This window comes from Stomoxys calcitrans, chromosome 3 (genome assembly GCF_963082655.1).
Source record: "Stomoxys calcitrans chromosome 3, idStoCalc2.1, whole genome shotgun sequence".
In the NCBI taxonomy this organism is placed as follows: Eukaryota; Metazoa; Arthropoda; class Insecta; order Diptera; family Muscidae; genus Stomoxys; species Stomoxys calcitrans.
Window position 1 is genome coordinate 123,509,208 of NC_081554.1, and position 19,176 is coordinate 123,528,383.

At 37.0% G+C, this 19,176-nt stretch overlaps 1 protein-coding gene across 1 annotated transcript; it reads left to right on the forward strand.

Annotated features, from left to right (window-relative positions):
• Window positions 1-14,392: 14,392 nt before the first annotated feature.
• On the forward strand, window positions 14,393-15,731 carry LOC131995966 (uncharacterized). Its single transcript, XM_059365316.1, has 2 exons — window positions 14,393-14,542; window positions 14,607-15,731. The coding sequence occupies exon 2, from the start codon at window positions 14,787-14,789 to the stop codon at window positions 15,654-15,656; it is 870 nt and encodes a 289-aa protein (XP_059221299.1). The 5' UTR covers window positions 14,393-14,542; window positions 14,607-14,786; the 3' UTR covers window positions 15,657-15,731.
• The last annotated feature ends 3,445 nt before the right edge of the window (window positions 15,732-19,176 follow it).

Consider the following 19,176-nt stretch of genomic DNA (forward strand, 5'->3'; position numbering starts at 1 on the left):
ACTAATGCAAAATCGGTGGGGCAAGTGGTAGTATGTGTAGGACATGTGGGGAATATGATGATACGTTGGAGTATTTCCTATATTATTGCGCGGCTAACAGACACCGGTACTTAGGTGGGGACACGATACCAGACAAGAACCAACTTAGGGGAGTGGTATGGAAAACAATATAGGATTTTGTGTAGCACGGAATTCCTAACTTAAAATGTTCTTTTTCGAGGTTACTTTATGATTTTTAGAGCGCACAACAAGCCGATTACTGGCCTAGGTGTATGTTTAAGGCGGCATGGGGCGGATTAATATCTGCACCCTCTTCTCAACCCTAAGGCAAAGGTCACGTAACTAACAGCATCTCCGGAAATTGGGTTATTCAAAAGGTTTAAAGAAAGATGGAAAAAATAGATCCTGACAAAATACTGGGCTGCGCAAAAACGTAATCCAGTGTTAATGGCGCAGATATTGAGAGATGGATGGAATTTTATCTACTTGAATTGACCAAAGAAATTAGAAGAGGGGACTATTGAGAATTAATTGAACTTTCAATAATATTTCTTAAAGATTCGACCACCCGGTGGAATGCATCAGGCGCGGTGGACGGCAAGAGCATAATACTTTTTAAGTGCTCATTTTGAAATTTCTGACACCGAATTTGAACTTTTGGAAAAACATGAAGGCTAACGAAAAACATACACAAAGATATTTGAAGAACAGTTTTAGCCGACATTTATGGTATTTGACAGATAATGTGTCAATATTGTCTCTTTTCAATGATGATGTGGATCATGAAACTAAAGGTGCAGTTACATACCATGCGCGTGCGTTTTTATGTAACTCTGCAAACAAATCCCGCAAAGGCGATGCGCAAAAGTTCAAGAGTTTTAAACTTTGAGGCCTAGAAACACTTCTTCACGTATGGCAACACAGAATGACGAGTTCATTCATCACAGTTGAAAATTCTTTAACTTTTGCGCATCGCTTTTGTGGGATTTGTTTGCAGAGTTGCATTTTTAATACTCGCGCATAGTATGTAATTCGAATGCGAATTAAGGTAGACAAAATGTGTGCGAATTTAGGTAGAGAAAATGTATGCGAATTTAGGCTCTAGCCTACTTCTTTGGGTCACTTTATGGTAAGGTTGGGAAGTTTATATTTTTCATTCGTTTTTATATCTATACTAGCTGACCCGGGCCCGCTCCGCTGCGCCTTCTTTTACTTTATATGGAACAAAAGTTTCCTTGGATTATTTATTTGCGACAATTAAGGAGCTTTTAGTGAAATACCATGCTACGAAAATAGTATATCGCTTGACTAATTGTTTAACAATATAAGTGCCTCTGTCCGAATCCCATATAATCTTTATTGGTCTACGAATTTAAGTTTCGAGGTAAGGTGTACACCATTCTTAAAATACTTTTTTTTCAGCCCGCTACTCTCATGATATCCGATTTAGGGGTGTTTTCGGGGGTGAGGTGGTCCCTCAGGCACTTGGCCCTGAAAAAATATCAGCAACGTGCTCTTCTTTCAAAAACCATTTATTTAAACACCATATTGCCATTGGTTTAGGGGAGTTTACACGATAAGGCGTCCCCCAAACACATGGCTCAAAATAGGTTATCAAATTCGTTTTCTAATCTTAAATACCACATATTGGCATGGTCGAAAATTTTTTACTCTTTGCAAGGTGTTTTGGGGAAGGGGTTATTCCCTAAATACATGGTCCTAAATTTGGATATCAAATTCGTATTCTACTCCCAAATACCTTTATTTGAGCCCCATTTTACGATGGTCACTAAAAAATTGCTGCTTGTGGGGTATTTTGGGAATGGGGTTGACCCCCAGCCACTCAGTGAGTTAGCTTTGAAAATATATATCGGATTCGTGTTCCACTCTAAAAACCCTCTTATTTGAGCCTCATATTCCAAAAGTCAGCAAATACTTACTATTTGGGTGGTGTTGTGGGGGTGGGTTGGCCCCATAGACACTTTGCTCGAATATTGATATCAGATTTGAGCTTTACTCCCAAAGACCTTTCATTTGAGCCCCATGTGGCAATGGTCGTAAATGTGTCCCCTTTGGGGGAGGTTTTTGGGGAGAGGCGGCCCCCCAAACACTTGGTCTCATATTTGGATATCAGATTCTAGTTCTACACTAAAATGCCTTTTATTTAAGCCCCATATTCCCATGGTCGGTAAATAAGTCCTGTTTGAGGTGTGTTTTGGGGAAGTGTGGACCCCCAGAAACGTGGTCCCACATTTGGATATCATATTCGTATTCTACTCGCAAATACCTTTCATTTGAGTCCAATATTGCCATGGTCGGTAAATATGTCCGATTTAGGGGTGTTTTGGGGGTTGGGGTGGTCCCCCTAGCACTTGGTTCGACAAATGGATATCAGATACGTTTTCTTATCCTAAATACCTTTCATTTGAGTCCCATATTGTCGTGATTGGTCTAAATATATGTTTGGTTGGTTTTAGGGTGGGGCGGCCCCCTAGGTACCCCATCCGAAATTTGGATACCAAATTTTTATTTTTAGGGTACTATGTGAGAGCACACAAAATTTCGCTTAAATCGCACCACCCATCTCCGAGATCTGGAGTTACCGAAAATTAGGGTAAGGGGGAGGGTCCGCCCCCTTCAGATATCAAATAATGTAGTACCCTATTTTCACCACGAATCATTAGCACCATCTGTGAAAATTTCAAGAAAATCGGTTCAGCCGTTTCTGAGTCTATAAGGAACACACAAACAAACAAACAAACAAACACAAATTAATTTTTATATATAGTAAGATACTAAGATTCCATTCCATTTTTAATTTCAGGAAAAAATCTTGAAGAATTCGTAATGTAAACAAGCAACGACTTCTTCAGCCGTCTCAATATTGCTAAAAGCTTTCTTAGCGAATTTCCTAGTACCTGGTCTAATACGAGTAATAATTCTTTTCAAAATGCAAACAAATGTGGAAGCATTTGGCAGTTACAGATACAGCTGAAAGAGATGTTAAATGAATGACAGATTTTCAAGGTTTACAGTTGGAGAGAAACAGAATCAGTTTTAATTTCGTTGTGTGCAGGTTCACTGGCATGTATATCTTGATTGTGACAGGAATATTTAAAATAAATAAAAGAGCGTTAAGTTCGGCCGGGACGATTCTTATATACCCTTCACCATGGAGCGCATGCGACAAGTTCTTTGAATGACTTTTTCAAATATTTAGGAGATTTATCAAGTTATAGACCGATATATACCACACTTGTCATGGCTGTTAGAAGTCATAGAAGAATACCACCTCCAACATTTCAGGCAAATCAAGCAATAATTGCGACCTCCAGAGGCTCAGGAGTTCATATTGAGAGATCGGTTATATGGTAGCTATATCAGGTCATGAATCCATTTAGACCATACTTGGCACAGTTGTTGGAAGTCATACCTAAACGCAACGTCCAAAATATCAGCAAAATTTCCGATAAGAGCTCCGACCTCTAAAAAATCAAGAAATCTAATCGGGAGATCGGTGTTATATGTTCTTGGTTATGAACGGATTTGATCCATATTTGGCAAAGTTGTTGAAAGACATAACAAAACACCATCCTCAAAATTTCCATCAAATCGGGTTGTAATTGCGTCAAATCTGAAAATTGGTTCATATGGCAGCTGTATCAGGTTTAGACCGAATTGAACCATACTTGGCACAGTTATTGGAAGTTATAACAACGCAATGCAAACGCAACGCGCAAAATTTCAGCCAATCGGGAATGAAATTCGAATCTAGTATCTCAAGAAGTCTCGGTTTACATGGCAGCTACATCAGAAGATGGACCGATTTGGCCCATTTACAATCCCAACCATTTTCTTTCGAAAGTTAGTGTGCTTTCGACAGACAGACTGACGAACGGACAGACGAATGGATATGGCTAGATCGATTTAAAATGTAATGACGATCAAGAATATATATATTTTTTGGGTTCTAAGACAGATATGGCCTGTAGAAAACTCTGACGTATATGACAGACATATCCGATGTATAAAGGCCTGGTTATGCTCTCGTAAATGTAGAATAAATGTTTCGTAATTGTAAAGAGACAATTATGCTTGTTTCAAAACGTAGCATTTGACACTATAAAAAATACAATAATATAATTAACAATTAAGACCTGAAGCGGAGGAAAGAACTGACGCTGGAGAACTTCATGCACACCTCATGGGCACAACATACATACTTCAAAGGCAGGTCGTAGGAGACGGTCCTTCACGAAGTGTTGCGACAAGACGCAACGAGACGTCTCTCCAACTGATGGCGACCTTCCTGAGTATTGAAGCGACATTTAACAATGTGGGGATAAGTAATGGTCCACCCGAGTTTCTTCTCATTCGACGGGTTGTTTGCTATATGACTCGAATATCAACGCGGACTTCGAAGATAGTTTGTTCAGAAGGCGAGTGGCAAGGGGAACGGCGCTGGGAGGAGTGTTCTCTCCTATTCTCAGTTGCATCTCAACAGGGTTGGCGTGAGAATGTTCGCAACGCTGGGTATCTGGATGCGGTGGCCAGACTTAGGACGGTCTCAGACTACATGGTGCCAAGACCGATTCGAGAAAGGAATTCGGTATTCGCTTTCCCGGGAAGGAGGAATGGGAAGAGAATGATACCTCTAACATCACAAATGGCTCCAAGATACACCCAGGGACTGAATTGGAGTTATACTACGGCACATTCAACATCGGTATGTCGGTGAGACTGCCAGAAGAGTCTACGTTCTTGCAGGCAGATGCTTATGCCATAACGATATTCGCAAATGAAATTCTGGGAGGGGATTTACAGTTTTCAAAATCCAGGAATTAAGTGAACAGTATGGTTATCCTCAAGGCCTTGGGTTCGAGGGCAGTGAAGTCGTGCTTGGTGGAGTGGTTGTTACCCCTGAATAGACCACGTTTTCACATAGTGTTGATATGGGTTAGCGAAAACGATGGCGTCGGACAGGCGCTTGCTCTCCTCTTGTAGTTTCTTCTTATATTTTCACACATTTCTCACTTTTCCTTTTCACCCACACTTCTTTTTCCCGCACAATACCCACCGAATGAACTAACCTTTTCATGGTGAGTTACCCATTTAACCTGAATGTGTTGTGTTGCGTAACAAGGCAAATAATCCTAATAAAGACAAATAACCAAAGGCAAATTTAATTTTTTTTTTTGGATTACACATGCTATCACTTGCTGTACCTATTTTCGATTAATGAACTCTTAGTACTATGTGCCCTTTCTTTCAGTAATAGCCTCGTCTACTCACGATCCGGATCTCCCCATAGGATTTTCGTCGTCTTATCGGCCGTCTCGCTACTCTATAGTACTACAAATTAATCAAGTCTATTAATGTCGTCTGTCCTTCACAGCTAAATCGTTTGCTCTTTCATTCCCCCTTACCCCGATACTACCCGGCACCCAAAAAATGCTGATAGTGCCATCCTCATAGAAGGTTTTAATTTTAATCTCTTCTTACACTCCACGACTGTTCGTGACCTTACCTTCCTGGTTGTTATTGCCATGATGGCCAGTTTACTCTCCGTAAAGATGTTCACACTCGACGTGCTCGCGTTAACACCACACCACCGCCTGCAGAAGCGTATTACGTTCAGGCAGTCTAAAACATATCTCAGTCCCTGTTGTCTCAATGAAGACCCCCAGGGCCAAACTGTGTTCTAGCATTGATCCATCCGTGTAGAATGATCTATCAGATGGCAATACTAGGGTTCCGTCAATCAAATACTGTGCCGCTGGCAGCAGTGCCTCGCACTCGACAAAAAGTGTCGATTCAGGAATTTGATGGGAAGCCTCTTCCATTCCTTGCAGGTTCCCTATCGTCACCTCTATCATGCCGCAGCAGTGACTGTCTCACACTCGAAATAAAAAAACAACTCATGTTGTAAATTTCAGCGAATTAAGGTAAGGTCCGATCTAAACCACACCCAACGCACATATTGGGGGTCTTGATGGCCCGTCAAGTCCCCTTACAATAGTTACAAATGGTTACATTCTTTGCAATTGAGGAATACCAATTGCAGTCATCTGTAGAGGAATTCAGCATTTCAGTGTTTTAACGAAAATGGTTTAGTTAAAAAGCGATAAAAGAAATGTTAACGAATTTGGTTTTCAGTAGCCACTTTTATAGCCACGATAATCGACGTCGTTAAAATCAGCTGTTTTCGCTAACGAATAGAAATTCGTTAACTAAACGACGTATAATTATTTGGTGTTTTGCATGATGATGTCCACATATGACATCATATTTGTTGAACCCCATTCGGCATACATTTACCCACAGTTGACGCCTTGCTTCGTCCTTAGAGATAGACAAAAATCGGTTCATCATACTTTCGGCAAGTTTGCATTTACGCATTTCTTTTTTTTGGAAATTTGTCCTGTTTTTTAGATAAAAACAATTTTAACCACAAAACCTTTGTGTTTGAAATTCTTCAAAGGGCTTTTTGAATTTGAGTTTTAAATTTGAAATTACCATTTGTCATTTAGTATCATTTGTTTGAAATGTGTATGATAATTCAGTGGGGCGATATTACCCAGAAATTCCTCAATATTTAATCAGCTGGGCTAGGGTCACTACCTTTTATTTTATTCTTATGATTAATTTATATGATTAAGCTATTAAAAATAAAATTTAAAAAATTGCATTGAGTAATCGTGGAATAGCAGTTTACTAAATATACATTCTTCGTTTTGAAATTTGTTCAAACTTGAAATTTTATCAGCTGACACAGCTGACACATTCTTCTACATTTACGGTATATTTACGAGAGCATAACCAGCCAAAAAACAAGTAAAAGCTCGGCCGGGCCGAATCTTATATACCCTCCACCATGAGTCGCATTTGTCGAGTTCTTTCCCCGGCATTTCTTCTTAGGCAAAAAGGATAAAAGAAAAGATTTGCTCTGCTATTAGAGCGATATCAAGATAGGATCCGGTTGGACCACAATTAAATTATATGTTGGAGACCTATGTAAAATGTCAGCCAATTCGAATAAGAATTGCGCCCTTTGGGGGCTCAAGAAGTAAAATAGAGAGATCGATTTACATGGGAGCTGTATCGGGCTATACACCGATTCCGACCCTAATAAACACGTATGTTGATGGTCATGAGAGGATCCGTCGCACAAAATTTCAGACAAATCGGATAATAATTGCGACCTCTAAAGGCTCAAGAAGTCAAGATCCCAGATCGGTTTATATAGCAGCTATATCAGGTTATGAACCGATTTCAACCTTATTTGACACAGTTGTTGAAAGTAAAAATAAAATACGTCATGCAAAATTTCAGCCAAATCGGATAGGAATTGCGCCCTCTAAAAGCTCAAGAAGTCAAATCCCCAGATCTGTTTATATGACAGCTATATCAGGTTATGGACCGATTTCAACCATACTTGGCACAGTTGTTGGATATCATAACGAAATACTTCGTGCAAAAATTCATTCAAATCGGATAAGAATTGTGCCCTCTAGAGGCTCAAGAAGTCAAGACCCAAGATCGGTTTATATGGCAGCTATATCAGGTTATTGACCGATTTAAACCATACTTGGCACAGTTGTTGGGTATCATAACAAAACACGTGGTGCAAAATTTCATTTCAATCCGATAAGAATTGCGCACTCTAGAGGCTCAAGAAGTCAAGACCCAAGATCGGTTTATATGGCAGCTATATCAGGTTATGAACCGAATTGAACCATACTTGGCACAGTTGTTGGATGTAATAACAAAACACGTCATGCAAAATTTCATTCTGATCGGATAAGAATTGCGCACGCTAGAGGCTCAAGAAGTCAAGACCCAAGATCGGTTTATATGGCAGCTATATCAGTTTATGGACCGATTTGAACTATAATTGGCGCAGTTGTTGGATATCATAACAAAACAAACAGACCCTAATAAACACGTATGTTGATGGTCATGAGAGGATCCGTCGTGCAAAATTTCATTCCAATCGGATAAAAATTGCGCACTCTAGAGGCTCAAGAAGTAAAGACCCAAGATCGGTTTATATGGCAGCTATATCAAAACATGGACCGATATGGCCCATTTACAACCGACCTACACTAAAAAGAAGTATTTGTGCAAAATTTCAAGCGGCTAGCTTTACTCCTTCGGAAGTTAGCGTGCTTTCGACAGACAGACGGACGGACGGATGGACAGACGGACGGACGGACGGACGGACATGGCTAGATCGACATAAAATGTCACGACGATCAAGAATATATATACTTTATGGGGTCTCAGACGAATATTTCGAGTAGTTACAAACAGAATGACGAAATTAGTATACCCCCCATCTTATGGTGGAGGGTATAATAAATAAGAAAATCGTACGGGAGTCATTTAATAAGGTTAAGCCAAGCGATCAGCCAACATACAATTTTTTTTTGTGTTTGGCATTACTTGGCATTGAGGATGTCAACTTGTTCACTTTTTGCATACATTCTTTGTTTGAGTTTTCTTCTATATGATGACATTTTCAATCGACATATTTGGCATCCTTAATGATGTTCATGGGGCCTATCCACTTTATGTTTTTTGTTTTCGCAAGCGACCTAGCCTTCTATTAGTGAATCCTGGAAATCATATGACCATTATTATGGTCGCCCTTGTGCATGCGTTAGAAGGGGCTTCTATGAAGCTTCTATAATTCTAAAGCGCTAGTGTTGAAACTAGCGCATTGTCTGTGCTCTAGCGTAAGCGGGTGCTTCTTTATCCACATACATAGTTGCACTCCTTTAGAAAGCATTCATTTTGTGTGTTTGGCATGATCTTTAATGAACATGTAACGATTTTAAACGAACATGGGAGGGTTAATGATTTCCTATTGTCTATTTTGCGCATCTCCATGCGCTGAATTGCATACAAAGTGAAAGCGCATTCAAGTAGGACATTGCTTTATAATTTCACCAGTGAACGGGACAGTGGTGAGCACCACACAGGCTGGAACATTGAGCTCCAATTTGTGTGGTGTTCACTGCTGTCACGAAAAGCTTAGGTGCGAGCTACCGGGCGTTTCCTCAGGTTGTGGATAGTGGAATGCTCCATACGTAGAAGCTGCAACGGCCGTCGCGGACAATCAGCGGTATCGAGCGGAGAGTCTCAGTGAGAGGCCAGGTGGCTACTGCTCTTGCACTCATAAAAGCGAATTTATTAGCCGATTTTGCTGAAATTGGGAACAGTGAGTTCTATTAGACCTGCTTAATATGTTCTCTATCGGACTATATTTAGATATAGCTGCCATATAGACTGATATCCTTATATTGGGTCTTATGGGCGCACATAATGGGCGCATTTATGATGCCATTTTTTTTTTTGAAATCGCAAACAAATCACGACATACAATCCGAATATGTTCCAGATCGAACCCTCTTTAGATATAGGTGCCATTTAATCCGATCTGCCAATTTAAGGTCTAAATTTGATACCCGATTTCGTTGAAATTTGAGACTAAGTCGAATATTATGCAAAGCGGTCTAAATTTGGATATAGCTATGGGTACGAGGGTAGCCTTATAATTTTCAGGATTGGACAACCCGTGTCTTGCAATCTATTAACTGACAGCTCTATCGTAAAGCTTGACATTTTCGGTTATACGAACTCTTGACATACGAGCGCTATTTGTGTTTTTTACAGTAACTTAAAAGATTCATATCGCCAAAAAAATGGGAATTAACTCAGTAACAGTGCATCGGTGAACTTAATTAAATTTTTGGTAATTAAGCTCTATCAAGGACCAGTGTTTACATATGGTATGGTGAATTCAACCGAGGTCATAGTTCACTCCAAGACGAATTTTGAGAAGGTCGTCCAAAATCAGTTGTTGTGCCAAAAGCCATAGATGCTGTGCGTCAACTGATATTGCAAGATCGTCATGTGACCTATCGTGAGATTGAGACAATCTTAGGCAGTAGTGGGACCAGCATACATTCAATATTGCATGAGCATTTGGCGGTCAACAAAAATTGTTCGCGTTAGATACCACATAATTTGTCAATCGCTCAACAAAAAAGACTCCTGTCGATGCTCCAAGAATACAAAACAACTGCATTTTTGAGGACTCAAAACATCGATTTGATGAGTCGTCCGCAGTATATTCATATTTCCGTACGTAAAAATAAAATGAGAGTTCAACGTTTTTCGACACCTGAAGAAGCGGTTGATGAGTTCAGCTGATACTATGTTCGTTTTTCACCGTTGAAAACCCATTTTTTTCGCGATTCCTATTTTAAAACACCAAACGATTTTATTAAAATTTTAATATAAGTATTGACAGAATGTTCTACTCAATGAAATTAGCGAGTTTTTTTGCTCTAAAATCTATTATATAAAAAATATCGCGTAAAGCGAACAAGGTAGGAAGGTATTCCTTGAGACTTAATTGCTTGAAAAAGAAAGAAAACTTTTTTCTGAAAAATAGTCTAAATGAGAAAACACTTTTGCTCATTATACTGACTGCTTCCTTCGAAGTTATCGTGTTTTCTCATTTAGACTATTTTTATTTAGGCTCATAACATTAATGATAGACTGGGTAATTCGATGATGATGATGGAATCCCAGAAACTGCAGTCCGTTTAACTTTTCGGTTCCTATTTAAAAACATGCCGGTTAACTTTTCGGCCAAAATTTTGAGAACATTTTGATTTGAAACTAAATGGCGATTTTATTAATAAATACAATCACCCATGGTTGTCAACTAATAAATAAGTTGACAAACTATTAGTTCGGTAGTTACCCGTATGGCCTTTCGGGACGACGCAGTCCGAGATAAGCGCGTGGGCGATGAATGCGCATGCAACCCTGTGGAATAGCGAAACGGTTGGTAGGGCTGCGAAAATCCTATGGGGAGATCGAGATTGTGAGAAGACGAAGCTATTACTGTAAGAAAGTAAGAAGGTGGTCAGTATAGTTCTCGATATCATTACGGGATACATAGGACTACGAGCTCACTTATGTAAAATCGGTGCGGCAAGTGATAGCATGTGTAGGGCATGTGGGGAAGATGATGAGACGTTGGATCATTTCAAGCCGATTACTAGCTTAAGTGAATGTCCATAGTGGCATGGGGCGGATTAATATGCGCACTCTCTTTTCAACATAACCAACCCCTGTGGCAAATGCCAGCCGAGAACAACTGATCTTGAACGCATAAACAACAAAAAGAACTATGAGAAAACAGGTCATAAAAAAACAACAAAATTTCAATGAAAGCGTTTTTAAAGCCAAAATTTCAATAAAATTTTCTGGCAAGACAAAGTTTTGCCCAGACGGCCCCCTCGAAATTATTTTTTTAAAGACAAAACTTTAATGAAACGTTTTTTAAAGACAAAATTTGAATGACATATTTTCTAAAAACAAATTTTATGGGAATTTTTTGAAAGACAATATCTCAGTGAAAACATAGATAACTTTAATGAAAATTTTTCTAAAGACAAAATTGTAATAACATTTCTTCTTAATTTTTTTTTTCTAATTTGATTAAATTTTTCTAAAAACAAAATTTCAATGACGTATTTTCTAAGAACAAAATTTTAGTGAAATTTTCTGTAAAGATCAAAATGTAAAATATATACATTTTTTAAAAGAAACAAGTAAAAACGCATTAAGTTCGGCCGGGACGAACTTCGCATACCCACCACCTCGGGTAAATATGTAAATCCTCTTTCGTCACAATCCGGTGAAAATTGGATAACTTATGCACCCAAATTCGGCACGAACATTGGGTGGTCTAAAATATATGCCACTATTCAATATTATTGGTCTTTTTGGCAGATATATCCAATTATAAACCGATCTGAACCATATTAAGGTCGGATACCGTGAAGCTCAGAAAAACTCACTGTTTAAAATTTCAGCGAAATCGGGTAACAAATAAAGCTTTAATGGGCTTCGGTCCCCTTATCGGCAGATCGGTTTATATGGCAGCTATATCTAAATATAGTCCGATCAGAACCGTATTTAGGTCTAATGTTGGGAGGTCTTAACCTACTGACTGTTACAAATTTCAGCAAAATCGGGTAATAAATAAAGCTTTTATTGGCTTCAGACCCCCTTATCGGCAGATCGGTCTATATGGCAGCTATATCTAAATAAAGTCCGATCTGAACCATATTTATGTCGGGTATCAGGAGGCTAAAAATAACTCACTGTTTCAAAGTTTAGCGAAATCGGTTAAAAAATTTAATTTTTATGAGCTTCAAACCCCTTATCGGCAGATCGGTCTACATGACAGCTATATCTAAATATAGTCCGATATGCACCAAATTTGGGTCGGATGTTGGAAGGTTTAAAACTGCGCACTATTCCAAATTTCATCGAAATCGGATAAAAATTAAAGGTTTTATGGCCTTCAGACCCTTTATCGGAAGATCGGTCTATATGGCAGCTATATCTAAATAAAGTCCGATCTGAACCATATTTAGGTAAGATATCGGGAGGCTTAAAGTTACTCATTGTTTCAAATTTCAGCGAAATCGGGTAATAATTAAAGCTTTTATGGCCTTCAGACCCTTTATCGGAAAATCGGTCAATATAGCAGCTATATCCAAATATGGTCCCATTTGGCCCATTCAAGAACTTAAGCAGCGTCCTTCAAAAAGACGTATCTGTGCCAAATTTCAGCTCAATATCTCATTTTTTTAAGGCTGTAGAGTGATTACAATAGACGGACGGACAGACGGACAGACACACGGACAGACACACGGACATCGTTAAATCGTCTTAGAATTTTACGACGATCCGAAATATATATACTTTGTAGGATCGGAAATTGATATTTCGATGTGTTGCAAACGGAATGACTAAATGAATATACCCCCTATCCTACGGTGGTGGGTATGAAAAAGGAGTTTTTTATATTATTATTATTATTAAAAATTTCTTTGAAATTAATATTTTCATGAAAATTTCTCGAAAGGCAAAAATTTAACAATTTTTTTCTTTTTTAAAGACTTAAATTTGAAAAAAAGTGTAAACAATTTGCAACTTTTGGAATTTTTGATTTTCTTTCAAGAAAATCTTGATATTGTAGTCCTTTGCTCAAACTTTCGCATAGAAATGCTTTTGTAATTTAACAACTTTACGAATAGTGATTTTCTTAGGGGGTACATAGGAAGAACTGTGGTGAAATTTGACCAGTCAAAGTCCCAAAATGTTGATAAAAAAATTCGAAAACTTGCTAAATTGGGAAATCTTTTCAAACAGATGAGTTTCTATTATACGCAATTAGTCAGCATCCATCGAAAAACGATTGTCAGTCAATTTAAATGAAGTTCGAAGAAGAATTTGAGCACATCATTTGGGAAGAATGTACATACATATGTGGTTGTTTGTAAAAATTGGACAAAATGTATTTTCTTCAAATGCATCTAAAATAATATTTGCTTTATGTTTTCAGTTTGTGTGCGTAGTAATTTATGGAAACAAATAGCATTTAAAACGGATTGTCGACATCGTAACAATATCCTGTTGAAATTATGTAACCAATTTGAGACAAATTTAAACTAGCGGAAAATAAACATATTTTCAATATAAAAAAAAATTTACGAAAAAAAAATTTGACAGAAAAAAATGAAACAAGTAAAAGCGTGCTAAGTTCGGCCGGGCCGAATCTTATATACCCTCCACCATGGATCGCATTTGTCGAGTTCTTTTCGCGGCATCTCTTCTTAGGCAAAAAAAAGGATATAAGAAAAGATTTGCTCTGCTATTAGAGCGATATTAAGATATGGTCCGGCTTGGACTACAATTAAATTATATTTATGTTGGAGACCTGTGTAAAATGTCAGCCAATGTGAATAAGAATTGCGCTCTTTGTGGGCTCAAGAAGTAAAATAGAGAGATGGATTTATATGGGAGCTGTATCGGGCTATAGACCGATTAAGACCATAATAAACACGTATGTTAATGGTCATGAGAGAATCCGTCGTACAAAATTTCAGGCAAATCGGATAATAATTGCGACCTCTAGAGGCTCAAGAAGTCAAGATCCCAGATCGGTTTATATGGCAGCTAAATCAGGTTATGAACCGACTTGTACATTATTTGACATAGTTGTTGAAAGTAACAATAAAAAACGTCTTGCGAAATTTCAGACAAATCGGATAGGAATTGCGCCCTTTAGAAGCTCAAGAAGTCAAGTCCCCAGATCTGTTTATATGACAGCTATATCAGGTTATGAACCGATTTGAACCATATTTGGCACAGTTGTTGGATATCATAACAAAATACGACGTGCCAAAATTCGTTCAAATTGGATAAGAATTGCGCCCTCTAGAGGCTCAAGAAGTCAAGTCCCCAGATCGGTTTATATGACAGCTATATAAGGTTATGATATTAAATAACGAACGAACAAACCAGACAGACGTATCTTTGGAACGCTCCAGTTAAACTGCCAAATTTATAAAGAACTAAGCCTTTCTGCAACCTGCAAGCGACTTTAAAGCAAAGACTGGCACCAAAAATACCACTGTTGATGAAGACAACATTTCTGCTACGCTGGGTGAGTCAGTAAAAGTAAAATTTCTCCAAAAATAAAATAAAAAATTATTCTTTAATCTGGAAAGTTACTGCTTACACTAATACCACAAAATAAAAATAATAACATCAGCTGGCCTTGTCCTTCATACATAGTGCTGACAAAATAACGATTAAAACCGATAATAGTCCGAAAAAATTATCGATAAATTTAAACAGCGTTGCCAATTGACAATTAAAATCCGTTACATTGTACATAATTTGAAAAAATGCAACGTACTCCACCACATACACCAGCAGCTGCTACCCAGCAAACAATTACAGGTCAGTCGTCGAAACGCAACCGATTGGAAGTATCACCAGGAAATTTGAGCGATACACCTGTAGCTTCAAGTGGTCTTTCTCAATTAGAACTTATAAAAGTAATAACTAATACAATAAATTCAAATTTGGATGAGAAGCTAAAAACACTGTCGACAAAAGCAGACATAGCGGAGGTCAAAATGGAAATAGGAGCAATAAATTCAGAATTAAATCACTTAAGATTGGAAAACCAGCAGTTAAAAACTGAGTTAATTAAAGTAAAACGAGAATGTGAAGAAACCAAAAAAGACATGATTTGGATGCAAGAGCAAATAAGAAGCAACAAAGTTTTAATTAGGGGTTTAAATGCGTCCAACGAACCGGCAGCGGAAATTAATAATTTATTCACAAATAAGTTGCAAATTAGCCCTGTGATAAAATATGCTCGCAAAATATTTGAAAGAAATGGGAAAATGAACGTGGTAGTTGAGTTCAACAGCCACCAGGGGGTAGATGATGTGTTCCGAAACGTCAGAAAATTGATTGGCTCGAACATATACATAGAACGCGATCTTATACCAACAAAGCGACAAATTAAGAAAGCTTCACTACTTCTAAAATATAAAATAATGGCAATTAGCAAACAGCATCGAATCATTGTGCAGGAGAACAAACTTAAAATTAAAGATACCTGGTTTCATTGGGATAGAGAACATAAATTAATGGCCGGAAAAAACGATGCAAAACATGAACTTTTAAAGCTATATGGAGATTGCATGGAACAGTTTGATACTGACTATGAAACTCTGCTAACCGAATTGAATTCAAAAAACTAATGAAAGTAAATAATATATCATCACAAAAACTTTCAATAATAGCATATAATGTAAACGGAATAGAAAATAAGTACATGTATCCATCCTTTTTCAACTATGTTTGCAAACACGATGTCATTGCACTAACAGAAACACATATAACAGAAAATAAAGTTCAAAATATAAAAAAGTACTTCCCAGGGTTTGAGTTGCATTTTGTACCTGCCACCAGAGATTTTAATTTTGGGCGAGCTATTGGTGGCCAAATTATTGGAATAAATAAAACCGTTGCACATATGGGTGTTAAATATAAAAAATTTAATCATGGAAGTACAGAATATTATGAATTCTACACCCAGAAAGAACAAATTTTTAATATTATCCCTCAGTACTGGAGACCTGCGCAGTGGACAAATGCATATACCAATATCCTCAAATTATTTGAAGAAACAGATCTTATAAGACCGATTCTTATTGGAGATCTTAACGCCAGGATAGGAGAGTTAACACAAGATGTAAATGAAATTTATGATCAATTATTTACGGCAGGAACTGAAATACGAAAATCGAACGACAAAAAGGTGGATAGAAAAGGCAAACAACTCGTCGAATTATGCACAAATAATAATTTATTAATTTTAAATGGGAGAACATGTGGCGATGAAGAAGGATCTCTTACTTTCATTAATTCTATTGGTAAATCTGTAAATGACATTTGTGCAGTGTCTCAAGAAATTCTAAGTCTTGTAAATGAGTTCATTGTAGAAGACAAAACATGGTCGGATCACCTGCCAATAAAACTAAACATCTCAATACAGACTTACAATAAAGTAAATAAAAATCTTAATTTATTACCAAAACTCTCATGGAAAAATAGCAACATAAACCGATATCATAAAAATCTTCAAACAAATTTGCATAAAGCTCTAAACGAAGATAATGAACCAACATTAGATGACCTTGGTAATGTTATAAAAGAGTCAGCCAAGATGAAGATGAGTAGAAATGTTGAGTTTACACCAAAACAACCGTGGTACAATTTGAAGTGTCATACAGCAAGAGAAAAAATGTTTAAATTGCTAAAAATGTTTAAAACAACAGACACTTCAGATGCAAAACTAAAATACTTAAACTCGCGAAAACAATATAAAGATAATTGCAGCTCAAGTAAACAGAGTTATAATGAAAAACTGATGTACACTGTAAATAATGTAACGAATTCCAAGGAATGGTGGAAGGCAGTTAAAGAAATTAGAAATCATAAATTCCAAATAAGTAGCGTGTTATCAGCAGATAATTTCAAAATACACTTTGAAAATTTATTGAACCCATCACACAGTTCGTTAGAAATGAGTTATGCGCCCAACTGGAACACCGATGCTATACTAGATAGAGAAATAAGCATGGATGAGCTCAAATATGTTTTGAAAAACTTAAAGATGAACAAAGCTCCGGGAGAGGATCGTATCCCATATGAGCATATCGTATATGCCTCAGATGATTTCCATAAACAAATATTGAAAAGATATAACACAATCTTTGATACTGGAATAATTGATAATACTTTTATAAGAACGGTAATATTTCCAATTCACAAAAAAGGTGACTTGTACCAACCAACAAATTATCGAGGAATTGCGTTTATGAATTGTTTAGCGAAAATAATGATGGGTATTCTAAATGAACGACTTTGCAAGTGGGTGGAATACCACCAAATTTTAACAGAATACCAGGCTGGATTCAGAAAAGGCTACTCGACTGTAGATAACATATATAATCTGGCATCTATTGTAAGCCTAAAATTAAAAGAAAAGAAGAAGATATATGCATTTTTCGTAGATTTTAAGGCGGCATTTGATAATGTTTTCAGAAAGTCTCTACTATATAAACTTTCACAGATGGGCGTATCAAACAAATTTATAACATTAGTTCAAAGTATATACAACAACACACAATACGCAGTCTGGACGGGAGAAGAATTATCAGATTATTTTGAAACTAATTCAGGAGTTAAGCAGGGATGTCTACTATCACCGATACTTTTCTCACTGTACATTAATGATTTGCATGAATATCTTGAAGGAGGAATTTATATTCAACATCTAAACATAAGACTTCTGTTATACGCGGACGATATAGTAATACTTGCCGATGATATATCAACAATGCAGAGCATGATTTCCAAATTAGAAATGTACTGCAATACCTGGAACCTTAAAGTAAACATGGACAAATCAGAAATGTTGATATTTAGAAATGGAGGACGTCAGAGCCACAACGAAAAATGGACATACGGAGGGCAGCCGATAAAAGTAGTAAATGAGTATAAGTATTTAGGAGTAACATTTACGCCGAAACTAAAATTTACAAAACATATAGAAAAGCGAACAGATGAGTCAAAAACAGCTATAAATGCAACGTGGGATTGCTTACTTCGAAAGAGAGAAATAAAGATAGGAAAGAAGTGGGACGTATATCAAGCTGTCGTTCGATCAATTCAGACATATGCGGCTCAGGTATGGGGCTTTTCTCACTTTGAGGAAGTTGATAATTTGCAACGCTACTTTCTGAAGAAAATACTTAAAATACCAAATTTCACCCCGAATTACGCGTTGATGCTGGAGACATCTGTCGAAAATTGCCATTTATACACAATAAATCTTCATCTACATTACATTTACCAAATAATGTACAAGTACCATGAAAATCGATTGCCAAAAATACTAACAAAATTGCTGTTGCAGGAAGAAGTATTCTGGGTAACGGAGGTCAAAGCACTAGCGGAAAATTTGAACGTCCAATGGCCAAATACTTCCCAGGAACATGAATGGAAAATTTTTAATTCACATATTGTTTATAATAAAAAAATACAATTAATAAATGAAAATCTGAGGAAAAAATCACAAAGCATGTCAAGAATATATAAATTCTTAGATCACACTAGAGGAGAATTTTACTTTACTGATTCTTTTTCCAGCGAGGAAATATCTTGGATATTTAAGGCGCGATGCGGATTAGTCCATTTGAATGCAACGAATTTTTACGCGGAGAATGAAATGAAAAATTGTTCCCTTTGTAATCTGAATGAAGAGGAAACTATACGCCATTTCTTGGGAGTTTGTCCAGTTATGAGAGAGTTCAGAATACGAATCTTTCAAACACCAATATTAACTGAAGAAGATACAATAAACATTTTAAACGGCAGTAATGTAAACCACTGGAGAAAACTTGTCACATATTTAAAATCTGGTTCAAAGTACAGAGAATTCTTAATAAATGAATATAATTTTACGAGAACATGATATTAACTTCTATTTTACGACTGACGGTTTTTTCAAAACCATTGTCAAAGTAACTTGCTTGTTTCTTGTTTGCAAAATTAATTAATTTCAAATGAACTGTAAATATTTATATATATAAACCAAACATTATTAATTTTGTATGAAATTATGGACTAAAATGATAATTGCAAAATAAAGAAACGAATAATAATAATAATAATATAAGGTTATGGACCGATTTGAACCATACCTGGCACAGT